This window comes from Osmerus mordax, chromosome 5 (assembly GCF_038355195.1).
Source record: "Osmerus mordax isolate fOsmMor3 chromosome 5, fOsmMor3.pri, whole genome shotgun sequence".
NCBI lineage: Eukaryota > Metazoa > Chordata > Actinopteri > Osmeriformes > Osmeridae > Osmerus > Osmerus mordax.
Genome location: NC_090054.1, coordinates 5,551,913 through 5,574,152, shown reverse-complemented (window position 1 = coordinate 5,574,152; position 22,240 = coordinate 5,551,913). Strand labels below are relative to the sequence as shown.

Here is a 22,240-nt window from a genome sequence, read left to right as displayed (position 1 = left end):
ACCAATGACTCTTGAGAACGATGTATTATAAAATGGTGTGTTGTCTGAAGTTCTTTGGGGTTCAGTGTGCATCAAGTGCTGATGTTACTGGATACTCCAGTTCTGTCTAGGAAACTAGATGGAGCTGTCTAGTGAACTGTCTTTGGGTACTTTAATTTCTAAGGCAGCTTATGCTGCAAAACTAACCTGGTACAAATACATAATAATGAATTATACACACAGGTAGCATATCACAGTTGTAATATATTACTGCAAGTAATATTATTCAACCCCACATTTGCCTGCATCAGCAAATCAAGACAAAAACATATTCATTAGGTAATTGAGAGAATGGGAAACAGAATGGGAAAATAAATTATAATAAATAAATAAATTGATATGTGAGATAACACAAGCACACCCAATAATAATAAAAAATATATGAGAGAGAATAAAGGTTGTGGCTTACCAGAGGCATACACCCCCACACACACACACACACACACACGCAAAAAGGATTGGCCTGCAGGTACACAGACCTGTTGGGTAGGTACAGAGACAGTAGTGCTGCCAGGTTATGACCCCATACAGCTTGTGATGTGTGATTGAAACTATTAGTTCAAGACTAAACATGATTACAGACCTCAGTGTCTCCAATTTCCAGAGTGGACTCCTCAAAACAGCAGAGAGAAGCTTCATATCTGATTTCCTCAGGTCCTTGTTACTCAGGTCCAGTTCTCTCGGAAAGGAGGGCTTTGACTTCAGAGCTGAGGCCAAAGAAGCACAAGCTTTCTCTGTGATGTTACAGCTTGACACCCTGTGAAAGGATCATTATTACAAAAAGCATTACAATCTCTACTGCCCTCTGGTATTGGAAGGATTATCTTCATTTCTAGTCTTGACCAGATTAAACCTGATATAGAGTGCTACATGCTGGCGTTGACCAGATTAAACCTGATACAAGGTGCTACATGCTGGTGTTGACCAGATTAAACCTTATACAAGGTGCTACATGCTGGTGTTGACCAGATTAAACCTGATATAGAGTGCTACATGCTGGTGTTGACCAGATTAAACCTGATACAAGGTGCTACATGCTGGTGCTGACCAGATTAAACCTGATACAGGGTGAACATTGCTGGTGTTCTTGTTGATCATTGAAAGACTGACCCATGTTGAGAACTGCATCTCCTACTTTTTCGTTTTTCATAACTCAGATTCATCCTTGCAGGCATACGTTTACTAAATTATTTAAATATCAACCACATTCTCTAAATCCAGCATCCAAATACAATGTGTGATAGTAACTCTTAGTTGTTTGCTGTTGAACATGATTACTGACCTTAACGTCTTCAGTTTGCAGAGTGGATTCCACTGTAGATCAGAGAGCAGTTGCATTTCTGGAATTTGGAGGTCATTGTTCCTCAGGTACAGTTTTCTCAGGGTGGAGGGGTTTGACCTCAGAGCTGAGGCCAGAGAAGCACAGCCTTCCTCTGTGACCCCACAGCATGACAGCCTGCAAAATTGATCATATAACATACTTGACTCATCTATGTATATACGTATACATAAGTAGAATATTTTAGTACATTATGTCAAGATGTTATCTTCCATGTTTCTGTCTGTGTGTTGAGGCAATAGCTCGTCACACGGCTCCCCTCCACTGCTGAGAAGGAAGAAGGACGTGTCTAATATTGGTGCTGAACATGAATCCTTCCACAAGTATCACTTGTGTTTTGTTCCAGTACAGAAGTCAACTTGATTCAATGATTCAAGCCTGAGCCAACATTCAGAACATTTTTATTTGCTGTTAGAATATGATATCAATATAAGTTTTCATATTCAATTCATTGTCATGTTAAATCATACACCTGAACTGTTCATACCACATTGAAGAGAATTACTAGGGCTTTCTAAGGATACAAATAAACATATGATTATTTAAGGCTATTCATCCTTTATCAAGAAGATTTCACGCAGCAATTTTTACAAACATCTTCTCTGTCATCAGTTTCTTCCTCTATATCATCAGACAGCTTCATTTTCAACCACTTTCATTACAGGATATGTTTATTTATCAAGTTTCACAGGAATCTGCAAAAAATCGAGGTTAGAGAAAATATATCTTCAAACATCTACACAACTGCAAATGCTCCACCACCCAGTCACCCTCCAGTGTCCAGTCACCATGGTGACATCCAGGGTTCAGTGCTTGGTCACCTCCCTCCTCTTCCTCCTGTACAGTCTTGCTCTTGGACAGATCCTAATCCATCATGGGTTCCTCCACCCTCCCTGTTCTTAGCCGCCGCAGCAAATTCCTCAATAAACTTCAATAAGTCCAGAACTCTGGTGCCCATATGCTCACCTCCACCCACCACCAAGATCACATCACCCCTGTCCTTCACAACCTCCACTGGCTCCAGGTTGAATACAGGATTCACTTCCAAATACTACTATACCTATAAAGTCATAAACAACCTGGCACCTCCCTACCTCTCCAACCTCCTCCTCCTCCACAACCACTCTCAAGCCCTGTCTAGGAAACTAGATGGAGCTACATAGTGAATTGTCTTTGTGTTACTGTGTTAAACTCCTAATGATTAATCATTATAATGATTTCTGTTTGGTCATTTAAAAAACTCTTAATTCATCAAAGGAACAATGTCTCTCCCAAAAATGTCCATAACATTGGGAGTAACATTGGGAGTAACATTGGGAGTCAGGTGGCTGAGTGGTGAGGGAATCGGGCTAGTAATCTGAAGGTCGCCAGTTCGATTCCCGGTCATGCCAACTGACGTTGTGTCCTTGGGCAAGGCACTTCACCCTACTTGCCTCGGGGGAATGTCCCTGTACTTACTGTAAGTCGCTCTGGATAAGAGCGTCTGCTAAATGACTAAATGTAAATGTAACATCCTCATGGTTGTAGCTCATTCCTGGCATGCAGTTTCAACGTAACCAATAAGCAACCACATTATCTAAATCAAACATGCAAATGTGATTGAATGTGTAACTATTAGTTGTCCCTTGAACATGATTACAGACCTCAGTGTCTCCAGTTTGCAGAGTGGATCCTCCAGTACAGCAGAAAGCAGCTTCATGTCTGAATCCTTCAGGTTACTGTTGCTCAGATCCAGATCTCTCAGAAGGGGGTGGTTTGTCTTCAGAGCTGAAGCCAGAGAAGCACAGCCTTCTTCTGCAATGTGACAGCCTGACAGCCTGTAGAAGGATCATTACAAGAAAGATTACAAACACTTTTTCTGGCCCCGCCCTACTTCTCCAACCTCCTCCTCCACCACAACCACTCTCAAGCGCTGGACCTGACAGGGCCTTCTCAGTTGCCGCACCCTCCCTCCCAAACCGAATTGCAACATGCCTGCTATTTTTCATAGAGGCCCTCAAAACCCACCTTTTCAAGCTTGTGTTCACCAGTTAACCTCCTGTGGTGGAAATTTGGAATACAGTTATAATGTGTGTGTTTTATATATGAGGAATGTGTTTTAATGGAAGTCTAAAGTTGGTTAAGAAGCTTGATACAATGAATGTTGAATCAACTCCATTTGGTAGAGATGCCATTTGCAGTTTATGACACCTGGGGATGATGAGACAGCTGGTCTGGAGACAATGTGGATTCAATTGTATTGTTATTGTGATCTGAGGGAGCAGTTTAAGATAGATGAACTGATCAAGCTGCTCTGACCCTTCCTGTTGCATGGGTGGTGTTAATTAAATACTTGTTTGAAGATGTCCACACAAAGGACAGTTGACCATTTGACTGGTGAACTCCTGTGGCTTTACTATCTACTGGTTTGGGGAGAGATGCCACATCAAAGAACTGTGGGACACTTGGTATGGAGTCAAACTGTCACTGAGCAGTGCTGACCAATCACAGAGTTTGCTACATTGATGGATTGACCATCAGAAGAACCATTTGATCTAAAGTTTATATAAGGCAGGGTTTTATGGTTGTTCTTCATCACTCTTGCGAACGATCTGTGGCTAGCACCTCCTTTGTTATGACTGATCACAGAGTACTCTGTTAATTCTTAAATTGTACAAACTAAATAAATTTATTGAAACCGCCATCTCTTGACTGTTCAAATCTACACAGTGCCAGTAGAATTTTTCCACAACATCTTGGTGGTAAAGAATATATTGTGCTTATTAAAGTTATGAACTTAGAAGTGTGCTCAGGCTTAAACATTGGGTCTCACACTGAGTGTGGGAAGCAGGCTGTTCTTTGTGTCTCTATCTCTTCATTTTCAGAAACAACCTTGAAACTGGGTGGAGATGGCACCCGAGCAAGTGGGACGCGCGTAGGCAAGAACAACTCCCTGATGCACGAGAGAACAAGCTCAACCCTTTTTTGATACTTGTGTTTTCAATTGCATTGTATATGATATGCTGGGGCAGGGAAAGATAGCCAGTTGGACTTCGTGAACCAGCCCAAACTATGTTGCGGGTAGGGAAACATAGACAACCCCAGAGCTCTGTACTTGTTGATTTCCAACTGCTGCATTAAAGCTGATATTATGGGACCTCTGCGACTTGTATTGGCTTTGGTGGTCATAACAGTTCTTATTTATTAAAGTGGCCTAAACGTGATTCTAAGTCCCGAGAGTAAAAGTATACTAGTGAGGTAATCAGCTGAGTGATTACAAAGGGTTTGAGTCCCTGAAGGTGAAGAACAAAAAAAAAAGAAAAAGTTAGGACGTATCCTGAGGGATTTTGAAAACAAAGGTTTGAGTTTTTACACGCATGTTCATTTTTTGTTTTAATTGAAAGTTATGTTTTTTGAGATTAAAAGAAGTAAGAGTAACTAATGGTGTCTACTATTCAAGCTATATACAAATTACAAAAAACAAAATTTTAATTATTTTTATTTTTTGGTTTGAATATTTGTAATTTATGATTGTGCAGTTGGGGTATATTTTCATTGAAAAGTTGTGAAGTTGGAATTTAATTGTTTTTAGAAAAGAAAAGGGGTAGTAATTGTGTCTTTATTTTCCGTCGTTGGTTATTGTTGGTTGGATTGTAATTCTAAAAAATGAATGGTCTGGAGGCAGAATTGACCTGTCCAAACATCGATTACATGAAACAAAAGTATGGTAACGATAGTTTATTGCAAATGCAAATATGGATTGATAAATGTGGATTTTCGAGTGTGGGGTCGTTTTGTTTTAAGGACCTTATTGAATTGCGAAATAAGTTCGTGGAGAGAAATAGATACACAATTTGTATCTATTTCTTATCAATTTTGTATCTATCTATTTAAGTGGAGAAAAGAATATTTTTCTGATTGGATGGAGATAGGTCAGATGTCTTCTGACATCTGCCATCTTTCCTATATCTAGGACATCTTTCCATCTTTCCTATATCTAGGAAAAGTCAAGAAAGTAGGATCCTGGAATTTGTTTATAGATTTGCTTTGGATTCCCGCAAAGATTGCGGCTTGTGCTTTGACTTGCAATTGCCTATACTTATTATTTTGCGTTTCAAAGAAGGAGAGGTTAAAGTCCTCTCCCGTACAAAGGGTTTGAGTCCCTGTTGTGTTTGGAATAAATAGTGTTGTGGGCTATGTTGGTCAAAGCTAATGCAGAGCGTGTTGACATGCTGTTGAAAAACATGTAGGCCAACACGAATTGCTAGGTATGGTCAATCCAAAATGCGTGCTTTAATTGTGGGAATTTGAGCAGAATGTACGTGAATGTCCGGAGATGTGTCATCACTGTTGAAAGTTTTCTGGAAATTGGGGGCGAACTCTCGCAAATCAGAGGGGTTCGTGACCGGAAGTTGAGTTCCGAACTGGTGACGTACAATGTTTATCGGTTATGACACTGTTGGTAGAGGAGAGACGATTGACTTGTTATATTGTTTTACGACTTTGTGTTAACCGTTATATATTTTATGTTAGACTTTACATCGATCTGATTACCGCCAGAAGGCATTTGTTTTTGAAGACGGAGACATTCTGTTTTGAAAATGCTACGTTAATTACTGAATTCTCCACTTGAAAAGAGGCGCATGCGCTTGAGCCTAGAGGAAGTTGATTCTTTCATTGAAGCTCATTCTGCGTGCAGTGGCCCACACCCGTCATTAGTGCAAAAAAAAAAAGACATTTTAAAGACATCTTGACGTTGAAAAGAGAAATGTAAAAGTGGTTTGAATTTGACGTTGGAAAACAGATATGTGTTCTGTTTCTTTGTCAAACTTGAGAAAATATTGTGAGTTGCCATACTCTTGATTTGGAAATTATGTACAGACCGATTTTCTAGATTCGATGTTGAATAATTCGCTGGAAATCTAGTTTTTTGGTGAGGATAATTGGTAAAGGCCAGTTTTGGCAACAAAAGCGATATTCATTTGAAGAATTACAATGCCGGGGTTTATTGAAACTTTTATAGAAAGTTATGTGTTCAAACGGAAATGTTATGTTGTTTAAGGAATATTTTTTGTTTATGTATTGAATTTATCTGGAAATGTTCGATGGTTTTTATTTTTATTTTGTAGGAGTTCACAGATGTTACTGTTGTTTAAAGAAATATGTACAGGGTTATGAAGAAGTGATTAGAAAGATTGAGCCAGTCCGAGGGACTGAAGTGTATACAAGGGGAACTAGTTTGAGAGACTGAATTGCGATTGTTGTTAAGGGCAAAGGTGCTACATATGTGTGTTTATTGCTGCTGAGATGATTTGTTGAAATGTGTTGGGTTTGGTGGTATAAATGGACTTGAAGTTGAAGCCTTGTCCAACCAGAATGCTAATACATGTGTAAACTGTCATTCTCTGACGAGTGATATTAGGTGCATATGTAAATTTCGGAGCCTAATTTTTATGTTGAAATTAAAATAGTACTAATGGTTGATAGAATTGTAAAGGTTCTGTTGTAAATATAACTATGGCTAATTGGTTGTAAGAGGGTAGAATTGTCCCTAGAAAGAAATCCGAAGGCTGACATGATTCTAGTGAATTTGCCAGTCCAATGACTGTTGAACCGAGTCATTTACAAATTGCTAGGATTGCTGGTATCTGAGGAAACATCCAGGCTGTGACTTTGTTGGCTAATGGCTAATGGTGAAAACGTGGAGGAAGTGCATTCTGCTCTGTCCTGAGACAAAGGAGAGTCCAGGAAGTTGAATTTGCAACTATGGCAACGACATTAGCTAACAAACTAACAGCTTGAGATCCAGGATGAGTAACCGCATGACACATGCGCAGACGGAAATTGAGAAATTGACTAAGACGCAAATTTAGAGAAATAGATTAATTTGGAGCGAATTTTACATATTAATTTGGTTACTTTTGAAATATGTTAGGTGATGAGTATTTTGATACATTCGCTAACAAGGTTTTTGTTTGTTTGAGGACATTTTAAATTAGTTTCAGAAATTCCGAGGAAAGTTGGGGGCTAAAAAAGAGTCCCGTTACGTTGAGTTTTACAAAGGTGATCCCAGAGGGTGTAATTTTGCATAATTATGTGAGTATTAATGGTGAAAGATGTGTCCGTTTAGATGAGTTCGAAGTTTGGTGGTTTACGAATGTATGATTAACATTTGTTCTAATTCCTAACCAAACAGGGAGGTAAAGCCTTTCAGACCAGAACTTGTATTTACGAGCGGAAAATCTGTGGTGTGTGATGGTATCCATAAAAATGCAGAAATTAGACCCCTGGTTCATAAATTAGTTCTAATTGGATTGGAAAAGTTATACTCTAGCAAAATTAAGTGAATAGATGGTAAACGCCAACCATCTGTGTTGTTTAAAGAGAAAAAAGAGGTTGAGAGTTTTTGCTTTGTTCCAGAGCGCGCGGTTTGAAATGTTATATTATCGAGTTTGAATAAGTTTTCTTTTTACGGGTTTATGTTAAATTGTGAATTTAAAGGTTTAAAAAGAAAAAGGGAGAGTTTATATTTTCTTTTGTCTTAAGGGCATTGTTTGATTGATGTGATTGCGAGTCGTAGCGTAATTCTAGCATGAATTACTTTTCTAAGAGCAGTTTTAAGTGTGCGAACATGGATTTAATGAAACAAGAGAACGTTTTGTGGATGTGAAGAGATGATTGGTTTACACATTTTGATGTTCTGAAAAGGGAACTATGCATATGCTTTGAAGAGGTATATGGGCAAACGTTTTAAATCAGAATATTAAAATCTAGAGTTTTTTTAAGAGTTTTGATAAAGGTATTAGATGCAATGTGGTTGTGAAATAAGAGAAAATGATTACAATGTACTTTTGTTTGGAGTTTGACTGTAATTTCATTTTAAGTTTTCTTTGAGAGTTTTATCAGGGCGTGGTACAATGTTTTGGGATAAACAGTTAGGCTGTGATGAGGTTGTTTTATTATGGTATTGGTTCATAAAGAGGGTTATTATAACTTTGGTTTTGAGATAATTTGGGAAGACTCATTAGGTCTGATAAATTGTGGTTGTGATGGTTGGAACTAAGTACATTTACATTTACATTTACATTTAGTCATTTAGCAGACGCTCTTATCCAGAGCGACTTACAGTAAGTACAGGGACATTCTCCCTGAGGCAAGTAGGGTGAAGTGCCTTGCCCAAGGACACAACGTCAGTTGGCATGACCGGGAATCGAACTGGCAACCTTCGGATTACTAGTCCGACTCCCTCACCGCTCAGCCACCTGACTCCTTTAAGTAGCTTGTTCTGGACTGCAGCCAAAGCAAGTTATGAAGTTCTACCTATCTAACCTATATAGAAATATCGATGGGGTATAAATTGGCTAATGGTTACATTAAGAACATTTTATGGTCTATGTTTCAATTTGGAATCCTACAGATAAAATTCTGGTTTGGGGTAGTGATTTTCCTCGTCTTGGAAAATGAGAGATTTGATTTGGTGAATTTAAATACAGACCAACAAATAAAAAGGGAATCTGAAATATAAAGGTATTCATTTGAACTGTCCCTAAAGGTTTTTTTTAAGAAAAGATAATAAGAGACTAAAAGTTGAGGTTATTCGTAATTTGGTTGTTTTCTAAAATAGTTTTATTTTATACAAATTGGTTCAAAAGTTGTTTGCTTCAGTGGAAGCTTGTTAATTCATAAAAGGGAAAAGAGTTAAAATATTTACTGATAGTTAAATATATCATTGGTGTTATATATGATTTTGGGAAAGGTATGGAAACAGGAAGTTTCTTATTATTCCACAGGGAAAATGCTAGTGCTGATACTAGCTGGAGCAGTTTCTAGATTGCCTGCATGCATTGATGAACTAACTAGAATATGTTTTTGATGTTGACATGTTACAGGAAGTGATGAGATGGTGTTGCCATGTCCGGATGAGCCTAACTTGACAAATTTGGGCTTACAGGACTCTTTTGAGGAAAATTGTTGTGTGACCTTGATACAACATTTGTTACAGATTCTTTAAGGGAAGCGCAGGCTTCTTAGAGAGGAAGAGGTGACGTTTAGGAATTTATGACTGACTGATGACTGACTGATCCAAACAGAGAGTGACTATGGGGGTTTTATGGTTTTGTGTCTTTAGCTTCAGTAGTTTGGATTTGTGATAGGACTGTGAGGGTTTAATATGATACTGCTGAGTTGAAAATATTGGACTGTATTTAACCCAGAGTGAGAATTTTGTTTTTGTTTGAGTATATTTGATAAGAATTACAGAATACAGCGGACAGATGGAGAAAGGAATGGTGGAATGGAGACTCGAACTTGGACTAAACCACAAGAAAGTGCGTTTTGGAAAAAGGAAGGATATGAGAATAAAAATGGAGGTTGTATGGTCTGCATAAAATATTTATCTTGAGATTTTGCTCAGTTAACACATGGAAAGATCATGCCTCTACAGTTTGTTTGATATCAAGAATGCATTATTTTAGCATACAAGAGGATTTGTAATGGATGATAGTCATTTTGTCAGTACTTCATATGTGGGACAAGTATTATGAGGAAAGGAATTTAAACACGATAAGCTTCACAGTTAAGGTTAGAGAAACCATTTGAGTATTGATAGATGGATTTTGTAGAGTTAAATTTTTGGAGAAGTGATACTGTTTTAATGATTGTTGATGGTTGTTGGATGGGAATAAGTTTTAGACTTCTCAGGTAAATTTGGGCTCAGTGATCAAGCTTTTGTTAATTTAGATTATTCTTCGATGGGATTTTTCTTTGAGGATATGTAATGATAATGGGTCACACTTGTTTATGGAAGTTATTTTGGTGTTGATAGGATTCAACATTATGTTAATCACTTCAGTTGAATGAGAGAACAGAACTTTGAAGACTAAGTTAGACGACAAGAAGTCAGTTACCGTTAACTGACCTCTGTGAGAATGTGCTTGTTTATCACTGTGCAACCTTCTGGAGTCTACTTTGTGTGAGATTCACAGGCAGGTGAAGGAGGCTATTCCTATGACTGGACCGCTGCATGATTTGATACCAGAGGACTGGATCGTGGTGAAGGACCTGAAACGCCTGGTAAAACCCAAGGTGGACGGGGCCATACCAGATTCTCCTGACGACTAATCCGGCAGTTAAGATCGGAGGGAAGAGCAACGTGGAAACACGCTAACCATTGTAAGCGTGCACCTTGTCTGGAGACGGAAAGAGAGGATACGCGTTCTGCGTAGTACCAAGGAAATTTCCGAGCTGTACGCAAAGTGCAGTGTTGTTGAAAGTTGCCCTGAGCAATTTGATCGTCGTTTTCAATTGGTTCGACTCGACTACACTGACTGAAAGAAGTTTGCCTACAGCCAACTGAAGATGGTCACTACGGATGCACAATCATGGCATCCGTTCCGACAACCTGGACTTTGTGGTGTACGGGGTTCAATGGGTTTTGTCTTGGGAATGGCATTTCTTATGTTAATGTTTGAATTTTATTTTTCTTGATTAACTGTTTGGGTTTATGGTATTGTAAAAAAAAAAAAAGAGTGGAATTGTGGTGGAAATTTGGAATACAGTTATAATGTGTGTGTTTTATATATGAGGACTGTGTTTTAATGGAAGTCTAAAGTTGGTTAAGAAGCTTGATACAATGAATGTTGAATCAACTCCATTTGGTAGAGATGCCATTTGCAGTTTATGACACCTGGGGATGATGAGACAGCTGGTCTGGAGACAATGTGGATTCAATTGTATTGTTATTGTGATCTGAGGGAGCAGTTTAAGATAGATGAACTGATCAAGCTGCTCTGACCCTTCCTGTTGCATGGGTGGTGTTAATTAAATACTTGTTTGAAGATGTCCACACAAAGGACAGTTGACCATTTGACTGGTGAACTCCTGTGGCTTTACTATCTACTGGTTTGGGGAGAGATGCCACATCAAAGAACTGTGGGACACTTGGTATGGAGTCAAACTGTCACTGAGCAGTGCTGACCAATCACAGAGTTTGCTACATTGATGGATTGACCATCAGAAGAACCATTTGATCTAAAGTTTATATAAGGCAGGGTTTTATGGTTGTTCTTCATCACTCTTGAGAACGATCTGCGGCTAGCACCTCTTTCGTTATGACTGATCACAGAGTACTCTGTTAATTCTTAAATTGTACAAACTAAATACATTTATTGAAACTGCCATCTCTTGACTGTTCAAATCTACACAGTGCCAGTAGAATTTTTCCACAACACCTCCCTTCTATCTTTCCCCTTCATGTGTGATTGAAACTATTAGTTAAATACTAAACATGATTACTGACCTCAGTGTCTCCAATTTGCAGAGTGGATTCCCCAAAACAGCAGAGAGAAGCTTCATATCTGATTTCTTCAGGTCACTTTTGCTCAGATCCAGATCTCTCAGAAGGGAGGGGTTTGTCTTCAGAGCTGAAGCCAGAAAAGCACAGCCTTCCTCTGTGACCCCACAGCATGACAGCCTGCAACATTGATCATATAACATACTTGACTCATCTATGTATATACGTATACATAAGTAGAATATTTTAGTACATTATGTCAAGATGTTATCTTCCATGTTTCTGTCTGTGTGTTGAGGCAATAGCTCGTCACACGGCTCCCCTCCACTGCTGAGAAGGAAGAAGGACGTGTCTAATATTGGTGCTGAACATGAATCCTTCCACAAGTATCACTTGTGTTTTGTTCCAGTACAGAAGTCAAGTTCATGATTCAAGCCTTTCCAGCCTGAGCCAACATTCAGAAAAATTAAATTTGCTGCTAGAATATTATATTAATATGCATATTCATATTACATTTATTTTCTTGTTAAATCATACACCTGAACTGTTTATACCGCATTGAAGAGAAGTACTAGGGCTTTCTATGATAGAAATATACATATGATTATTTAAGGCTAATCATCCTTTATCAAGAAGATTTCACGCAGCAATTTTCCATCAGGACGAAAACCTCAACCAGTCCATCCACCACCTATTTTGCACAAGTAATTTTGCACTATGCTGCCCAATTCATATCATTTTGTATCTTATCTTGTACTTTATATTCTATATTTATATCTATTTTATATCTCATTGTTTAGCTCTTTAGTACATTGTTTATCTTATTTATACATTCAACGTTTTATTTTTATTTTTATTAAGATCCATATTTGTTTATTGTATGCACCTTCATGCCACAGTAAATTCTGTCTTTACTTACATGGCAATACAAATAAATTCTGATTCTGATTATAACCAAGGTATGCAGACTACCATCGAATAATTATCAATCTACTGCTCACTGATGACAGAAAGCAACTTTGAGCAACCAATTTGAGAATAAATTATAGTGTCTAAAATCAACTATACGTAGACATTGTGCTATTATAACTTTACTATTGTCTCATGTAGAACATAAATACATACCTCAGTGTCTCCAGTTTGCAGAGTGGGTTCCCCAGTCCAGCAGAGAGCAGCTTCATGCCGGCATCCTTCAGATCATTGTTACTTAGATCTAGTTGTCTCAGGAAGGAGGTTGACTTCAGCACTGAGCCCAGAGAAGCACAGCCTTCCTCTGTGATGTGACAGCCTGACAGCCTGTAGAAGATTATCATTAGGGAGGGATCACAAACACTTTTTATTGTTATCTCTACTCTTGATGCATGATTATGCTTTGCTTATGGTCTGCACCTCTTCTTCAACACCGACCACCTCTGGAAGAGTGGAACTCTCACTGAATTGCTCCTACCAAGCTTTCTTAAATGTTTTAACTATGAGTTTCCATGAGAGTTTAACATTTGACTCGAACACACTGACACAGTAGCCAGTAACCAATGTGAAAAATGAACCTGCCTGAGTAGCTGATTTTACTAAGCTGGATTGTACTTGTGAAATATCCCAAAAACGATCCTGTCTAATGTATACTGAGACATCATGTGGTCTTCCTGAGGTATTTCTAAATCATATAATGTGAAATGTAGGCCATCAGTGAATCTTTTGTTCTAGACTGTCTAGTGTCTTTCTGAACCAATCAGATCATAATTCCCTTGGTACTAGGATCAATACTAGGTTTAGTATCTATTATAAGTGCTATAGATGAGATCTATGGCACTGTTGTACGGACATGATCAAACTATCAATGAATATATGACACTGTTCAGGAATGGTTAGCTTGATTGTGTTATTGTGACATGAAACTTGAAGATTAATTCACCAGTGAGATACAATAACACAATACATGCTTTGGTATGTTTTGGAATGGTTCAAACAAAGTAGTGACCACATACACACTACTCCACATGATACTGGTTCAGACAGTAGTGACCACATACACACTACTCCTCATGATACTGGTTCAGACAGTAGTGACCACACACACACTACTCCTCATGATACTGGTTCAGACAGTAGTGACCACACACACACTACTCCTCATGATACTGGTTCAGACAGTAGTGACCACATACACACTACTCCTCATGATACTGGTTCAGACAGTAGTGACCACATACACACTACTCCTCATGATACTGGTTCAGACAGTAGTGACCACATACACACTACTCCTCATGATACTGGTTCAGACACAGTAGTGACCACATACACACTACTCCTCATGATACTGGTTCAGACAGTAGTGACCACATACACACTACTCCTCATGAAACTGGTTCAGACAGTAGTGACCACACACACACTACTCCTCAGTCATCCAGTCTGGATGTGCTCACAGATGCTGTGACAGAAGTCAAACATCAGCTGTATACCAACATGCACCAGGGTGAGTTCTAACATCGACAAACCCAGGCTCATTTCATGGAGCACTTGGCTGACAAGATGTTCTTCAGCTGTTTGTTCATCTACGTTTGTTGAAAGCATGCAATAAATGAACATCTGTGCACACAATATGATTCTTAAATGACAGTAGTAAAAAATTGTATTGATACAATATAACCAGTAAAAATACTGGTATAAATTCAATCTGAGGGACTTTAAACAATCCCCAACTGACAGTCAATATGTTTTATGTTTGAAATCTCACTTGGTATGGGGTGAGTTATAACAACGACTAACCCTGGTTCACGGCTAAACTCAGAAGGCTGAGGTTGGACGAGGAGGAAGCGTCCAGGAGTAGGGACAGATCTAGGTTCAAGAAGTCAAAGACCAGGTTTAGCAAGGTGGTGAGAGAGGCTAAACGACTGTACTCTGAGAGACCACAACACCTACCCCTGCTAAGCAGCTGGGCCAGACTCTGTCTCTCCAGACACCCTGAAGCACTGTGCTAAAAACACGTCTCTGACTCTCAGTCTAGCAAGAGAATTCATAAATCCAAAAGACAGCAGAATTAACATAGACACTTAGAAGAATGTGTATTATTTGATTACCTCACCACCCAGAGAAGGCAGAATGTAACTGTAACTGCTACTTTTAAATGGTTTACTATTCTCCTGATTCAATGTGTTAATTTACTGTCACTTATTATTCTCAGACCATATTAATAAAAGAGATATATGCCCACTTTCCCAGACATGGATTAAGCCTAGTCCAAAAGTAAGTAGGTCGAATAAAAAGAAGATCTCCATTGAAAATTGTTTTTAGTATAGGACTACGCTTAATCCATGTCTGGGAAACTGGGCCAAGTTCAAAATCTCATTTCATGGAGCACTTGGCTGACCAGATGTTCTTCAACTGTTTGGTCACCTAAGTTTGTTGAAAGCATGCAATACATGAACATCTGTGCTCAAAATATCTGTGCTCAAAATATGATTCTTAAATACTGTAAGTCGCTCTGGATAAGAGCGTCTGCTAAAAAAATGACTAAATGTTACATGCATAACAAATACACACTACTCCTCATGATACTGGTTCAGACCGTAGTGACCACATACACACTACTCCTCATGATACTGGTTCAGACAGTAGTGACCACATACACACTACTCCTCATGATACTGGTTCAGACAGTAGTGACCACATACACACTACTCCTCATGATACTGGTTCAGACAGTAGTGACCACATACACACTACTCCTCATGATACTGGTTCAGACAGTAGTGACCACATACACACTACTCCTCATGATACTGGTTCAGACAGTAGTGACCACATACACACTACTCCTCAAGATACTGGTTCAGACAGTAGTGACCATATACACACTACTCCTCATGATACTGGTTCAGACAGTAGTGACCATATACACACTACTCCTCATGATACTGGTTCAGAAAGCAGTGACCACATACACACTACTCCTCATGATACTGGTTCAGACAGTAGTGACCACATACACACTACTCCTCATGATACTGGTTCAGACAGTAGTGACCACATACACACTACTCCTCATGATACTGGTTCAGACAGTAGTGACCACACACACACTACTCCTCATGGAATTATTGAACTCTATTATGGGACTAGTTTCTGGTGAGGATGAGTCCACCTACAGGTGGGAAGTTGACCATCTGATGAACTGGTGCAGCCTGAACTACTTGGAGCTCAACCCTCTGAAGACAGTGGAGTTGGTTGTGTATTTCAGAAAGAGCCTGGTCCCACTCAGCCCCATCACCCTGTGTGACTCCTCCACCCTAACTCCACTGTAGAGTCCTTCAGTCTTTTTCTGGGCTCTATCATTCTCAGGACCTCAAGTGAGAGCTGAACATCATCTCCCTCACCAAGAAAGCTCAACAGAGGATGTACTTCCTGCGGCAGCTGAAGAAGTTCAACCTGCTAAAGACAAGGGTGTTGCACTTCTACACAGCCATCATTAAGTCTATTTTCACCTCCTCCATCACCATCTGGTACGCTGCTGTCACTGCCAATGTTAAAGGCAGACTGCTGCGTATCATCCACATTTTCGAACTGACGATTCTGCAATTGACTGTTAGGGTTTTTGAGACAAATATTCCTCAGGTTGCTGTGCAGAGTCCATAGTCCTACGCACAGCTTCTTTTTCTTGACGCTACCTAACATGGCCTGAGGCATCTTTGGCTAGTATCTTACTGCAGTATTTTTGTAGTACTGTTAATAATTTGCTGGAATTAAGTCTGTATTCACTGTAAATAATTTTGTATTTTTGTACATTATTTTTGTATTTGTCTTTATATTTCTACTCTATTGTTACACACCAAACCAACAACCTCGTATGTGTTAACTTACCACAGATGTGACCTCTGCCCTGTATCCAGGACAACGCCATATTATTGATTAGGCTGAAAGAAGTCTTTGATGTGCAGTGAGCCAATGTCTGAAGGGCCATGGGGCAGCTGTGTGTCTGTCTTGTGATTGTGGGACGGACCAATGACTCTTGAGAACGATGTATTATAAAATGGTGTGTTGTCTGAAGTTCTTTGGGGTTCAGTGTGCATCAAGTGCTGATGTACTGGATACTCCAGTTCTGTCTAGGAAACTAGATAGAGCTGTCTAGTGAACTGTCTTTGGGTACTTTAATTTCTAAGGCAGCTTATGCTGCAAAACTAACCTGGTACAAATAAATAATAATGAACTAGAGAGGATACAATTTCTGGGGAAATTGTAGGGTGTGCTTGCTTGCGTCGGTTGCACAGGGGTCTGTATATTTTATATAAAAATGCATCGGGCCTACTTATTATTTATAAAGATTACATAGATTTAAAAGCATCTTTTTTTTGCTGCTCATTTACAACTCAAAATACGAGTGAAGTGTAGAATGAAATATGATGTCTATAGGCTGAATCAAAACGAATACATTTGGCAGACCGGTGTTAAAATGGACCTAATCTCTATGACTTAAACGTCCTTTTAAGTTGTCCCTTCTCGTGATATTTTCAGGCATTTAGCCTACTCATATTGCATTCATTCATTAATAAAGAACCCCCTTTGAAGATTATTCTATGACTTTACCGGCAGAAGATAGAATCGCGATTCAAACAGTACCATCTGCTAACTGAAAATATGCCCCCAAAAACGTAAATAAGCTTGACATTTATTTAGTGGAAAATCGCTCATTCATAAAAAGCTCACTGGTAGCGATCATTGTCAGTAACAACGCAAAATGCGATATAGCCCTGTGTGGAGAAGCTGCCCCGGTAAATTGTACTACTACAGTACAGTACTAGACTACTGCTGTGTTCGTCTTGGTAGCGATTGCGTTGGTTGAATTCGATTTAACGTTCTGTTGTACGGTTTAGGCTGAAATTAATTATTTTCATGAACAGATTGACAAAGTTTAGGCTGTGGCAATGAAGTTCAGGTTAGTAGTCAGATTGTTTCAACTATTGAAAGACTTTTGAGTAAGGGGAGTGCCGAACATGTTCTGTCGCCGTTTGACTTGAACAGCTGAGGAGTTTTTGTTAGCAACTCACACTAGTGTCTCGGGGAGGCTAAAGCGTTGCAGTGAGCTACACTGGTTTGAAACCACAGGTAATGGTAATTTCACCAACAAATCGTTTACTAATGTCAGAATAAATCATACAACGAAAATGTATATGTGAGGAATGTTTATTTTAACGATTGAAAACAGATACATCATAGACCACTGTAGTATGTGTTGCCCGGGCAACACAGGCGAATGTCATGATGCTAATACTTCAGTGAAATAGTAGACTACTGTTTCCGAATGTAGATGTACTTCCTTAATAATATCAGCTTATATTGTACATTACACATCACAATTGTGTGTCATATCACAAAGTAAAATGAGTAAATAGTTATCACCCTGGCCTCTTTTCTTGTGGCGTTTCTGCAGCTGCCTTGCAGTAAAGCTATAGTTAGCCTAGCTATCCCCCAAGTTAACAGATGCTAAACGAATGTTCTGGCAAAGGTAGTCACGCGTGTTTTCGTGACGTTAGTGACGCAGTGACGTTAGTAACGTCAGTGACTGTGGTTAGCAAATTAGCCACCGTTAGCTTCACTTTTCGCCACAAAAACTTAACTGAAGCTTAAACCATGCAACGGAACGTAAATTCCAATAGAAGCAACTCAATCGCTACCAAGACGAAACTTTTGACACCTACGTTGTCTATGTAGGCCAAATATTGACTGAGTTTTAGGGGGGCAAAAATAAAAATAAATAAAAATTATAATAATATATATGTGAGAGAACAAAGGTTGTGCTCTCGCCGAAGGCTTGAGCACACCCAATTATACACACAGGTAGCATATCACAGTTGTAACACATTACTGCAAGTACTATTATTCAACCCCACATTTGCCTGCATCAGCAAATCAAGACAAAAACATATTTATTAGGTAATTGAGAGAATGGGAAACAGAATGGGAAAATAAATTATAATAAATAAATAAATTGATATGTGAGATAACACAAGCACACCCAATAATAATAAAAAATATATGAGAGAGAATAAAGGTTGTGGCTTGCCAGAGGCAAACACCCCCACACACACACACACACACACACACACACACACACACACACACACACACACACGCAAAAAGGATTGGCCGGCAGGTACACAGACCTGTTGGGTAGGTACAGAGACAGTAGTGCTGCCAGGTTATGACCCCATACAGCTTGTGATGTGTGATTGAAACTATTAGTTCAAGACTAAACATGATTACAGACCTCAGTGTGTCCAGTTTGCAGAGTGGATCCTCCAGTACAGCAGAGAGCAGCTTCATGCCTGAATCCTTCAGGTCACTGTTGCTCAGGTCCAGATCTCTCAGAAGGGAGGGGTTTGTCTTCAGAGCTGAAGCCAGAGAAGCACAGCCTTCCTCTGTGAGGTGAAGGGCTGGCAACCTGTAGAAGGATCATTACAGGATTACAAACAACCTGAAACCGGTCTTGTGGTCACTATGGAACTTGAGCAATTTATAACAACTTCAGGCAATATCTTTAGAATTAGAAATAATAAGGCATGTTTATTACATTCAGACTAATGTTGTTTAAACTGTTGCCATTTGCTGAACATTGGAGATGTCTGAACATGAGCTTCCCATCCCATTGTGAGGCCAGTCACAATAACAACAGCACACTGCTCTCTCTAGTGGCTAAAATGAACAATGACGGCTGTATAAACAAGTACTTTATTCATCCAGAGTCTGTATAGTTCATCATCTTATGAACATACAAACTTATTAGAATTAATAAGTAAGTCACCTAATCTCTTTATAGTAAATGTGAAGTTTATTCATTCTTAATCAAATAATTTAAACATAATAAATGAATGAATACAGACCACAGAATCTCCAGTTTGCAGTTTGGATTCTCCAGTGCAGCAGAGAGCAGCTTCACTTCTCGATCCTGCAGGCCTGAGTCCCTCAGGTCCAGCTCTCTCAGGTGGGAGGGGTTAGAGGTGAGGGCTGAGGACACCACTTCCCATGATGCATCAGTGAGTTTGCATCTGGAGAGTCTGTTGTTACATAATAACCATGAAACAACTGGATGTGCTTCACAAAGACATGTTTAACATATGAAATGTGTGTAAAGTGTGTGTATGTGTGCATTTGACTGAATGTGTATAGTCGACATGTAAATGGAATGTTTACATCACTACTTACACAGCTTTTCTGCAGATCTTCACAGCTGGGAGCAATCTCCTGCGCCCCTCCTCGGATGTCTTGTATTTCTGCGGGTCAAACTCATCCAGAACCTCCTCTGACATCAGCAGCATGTAGGCCAGTGCTGAGCAGTGGGCCAGAGACAGGGACTTGGATGACTTCTTCTTCAAGTATGCTTGGATCTCCTGCTGTGCTGAATGGTCTTTCATCTCCATCAAGCAGTGGAAGAGATTGATGTACCTCTCTGGGGAGATGTTCTTCTTCTGCGTCACCTTGAGGGATCTGATTGTCTTCTTCAGGCTCTCTGGACTCCTCTGGGTCTGAGCCAGCAGGCCTCTTAACAGCTTCTGATTGGACTCCAGTGAGAGGCCATGGAGGAAGCGGACGAAGAGATCAAGGTGTCCATTCTTACTCTGCAAAGCTTTGTCTACTGCCCCCTTCAGCAGCTCTTCCAAAGATAGATTCTCAGGTCCAGCTTTAGTCTTCCTTCGTAGGAACGGCCTCAGTGCTTCCATGTTGTTGGTTGCGTAACAATGCAACGTGTAGACTGCCGAGAGAAACTCCTGAATGCTCAGGTGCACAAAGCAGTACACCACCCTCTGAAAAAGCACCGCGTCTTCTTTGAAGATGGCCGTGCACACTCCAGAGTACACCGATGCCTCTTGGACATGGAGGCCGCACTCTTCCAGGTCTTCCTGGTAGAACAGCAGGTTGCCTTTCTCCAGATGTTCAAACGCCAGCTTCCCCAGCTTCAGGAGAACGTCCTGGTCGGACCTCAAGAGCTCCTCTTCATCTGTCCCGTTTCCTTCTTGATACTTCTGGTTCTTCATCTTGGTCTGAATGAGCAGGAAGTGTGTGTACATCTCAGTCAGGGTCTGGGGCATCTCTCCTGTGCTATCTGTTCTCAGCATGTGCTCCAGGACTGTCACACACATGCTCGAGAAGACTGGAATGTGGCACATGATGTAGAGAGTCCTTGATGCCTTGATGTGTGAGATGATTCTCCTGGCCAGGGTCTCATCACTGCATCTCTTCATGATGTACTCCTCCTTCTGAGCATCATTGAACCCTCGTACCTCTGTCACCAGGTCAACACACTCAGAAGGGATCTGATTGGCTGCTGCAGGTCGAGTGGTGATCCAAATGAGAGCAGAGGGAAGCAGGTTTCCTTTGATCAGGTTGGTCAGCAGCACATCCACTGAGGTGGACTCTGTGACATCACACCAGCTCTGGTTTCTTCTGAAGTCTAGAGGGAGTCGGCTCTCATCCAGACCATCAAAGATGAACATGGCTTTAGAGACAGCAAGGATCTCTCCATCGTCCATGTGAAGTTCTGGGTGGAAATCTCTCAGCAGTTGAAGGAGACTGTACCGCACATCTTTGATCAGATTCAGCTCCCGGAAGGGAAGCACAAACATCACATCCACCTCATGATTTGCCTTCCCTTCAGCCCAGTCAAGGATGACCTTCTGCGCAGAGACGGTTTTTCCGATGCCAGCGATGCCCTTCGTCAGCACCGTCCTGATGAGTCTCTCTTGGCCAGCTAGGAGCTGGAAGATGTCATTGCAGTGGATGGGTGTGTCGTGTGTGATTTGGACCCTGGATGCCGTCTCAAGCTGCCAGACCTCATGTTCATTATTAACCCCTTCACTGTCTCCCTCAGTGATGTAGAGCTCAGTGTAGATACTGGTGAGGAGAATGGCATTCCCTGTTGCCATGATGCCTTCAGCCACATGTTCAAACCTCCTCTTCATAGTGGCTTTATGAGTCCCTAATACTCTCTGAAGTCCACTCACAACTATGGAAGAACAAGGAGTTCATCATCTTTATATTAATACCAACAGTCATGACAAAGTACTGAAATGAGCAGAGAAAGATGGAAACCATGTTGGGTAAAGATGAAGTGAAGCTCGTACTGGTGTCTGTGTTTCTCTGAATGTGCTGTTGTCCAGGTGGCAGCAGTCCAGGTTGTGTTCTGGGTCTCTTTCCACACTGGGGGCAGGTGTGGTCTGCTGATGGACCAGGCTGCTGCCAGGATGAAGAGATGCAGGCTCTGCAGACCCTGTGTCCACAGGGGGGGGAGACTGGATCCCTCAGCACCTGCTCACACAGCGCACACCTGGACTGGTCCTCTGCCAGGACAGCTCTGCTCCTCTTACTGCAGAGACATGATCCCATATGAACACCAGTCTCTCACACACACAGACACACAGCACACACACACCGCACACCTGGACTGGTTTAACTGAAGGCTTCCACTAGGAGGAGACATCTGTGTTCTAAGCTCACATTCAGGTTAGCTGAACTTGTTAGAGCTGGTGTTTGTGTCTACAGGAGAGTATCTCTCCAGGAGCAGGGTTGGAGTGTAAACCTTCAGGATGGTATCTCTC

General features: G+C 40.4%; 1 protein-coding gene across 16 annotated transcripts in view; it reads right to left on the bottom strand.

Moving 5' to 3' along the window:
* LOC136942680 (NACHT, LRR and PYD domains-containing protein 12-like) overlaps window positions 1-22,240 on the bottom strand; it is a 235,474-nt gene that overhangs the window by 15,806 nt on the left and 197,428 nt on the right. For 8 of the 16 annotated variants that reach the window (XM_067235630.1, XM_067235632.1, XM_067235631.1 and 5 more), the window contains 6 exons: window positions 18,916-19,089; window positions 12,774-12,944; window positions 11,655-11,828; window positions 3,022-3,195; window positions 1,322-1,495; window positions 623-796 (listed from right to left, as the gene is read on the bottom strand). In XM_067235630.1, the coding sequence (XP_067091731.1) occupies window positions 623-796; window positions 1,322-1,495; window positions 3,022-3,195; window positions 11,655-11,828; window positions 12,774-12,944; window positions 18,916-19,089 (1,041 nt within the window). Of the gene's footprint in view, window positions 1-622; window positions 797-1,321; window positions 1,496-3,021; window positions 3,196-11,654; window positions 11,829-12,773; window positions 12,945-18,915; window positions 19,090-19,528; window positions 19,703-19,850; window positions 21,649-21,766; window positions 22,009-22,240 lie in introns of all 16 variants that reach the window. The other 8 variants (XM_067235640.1, XM_067235641.1, XM_067235638.1 and 5 more) reach the window with 5 other exon arrangements.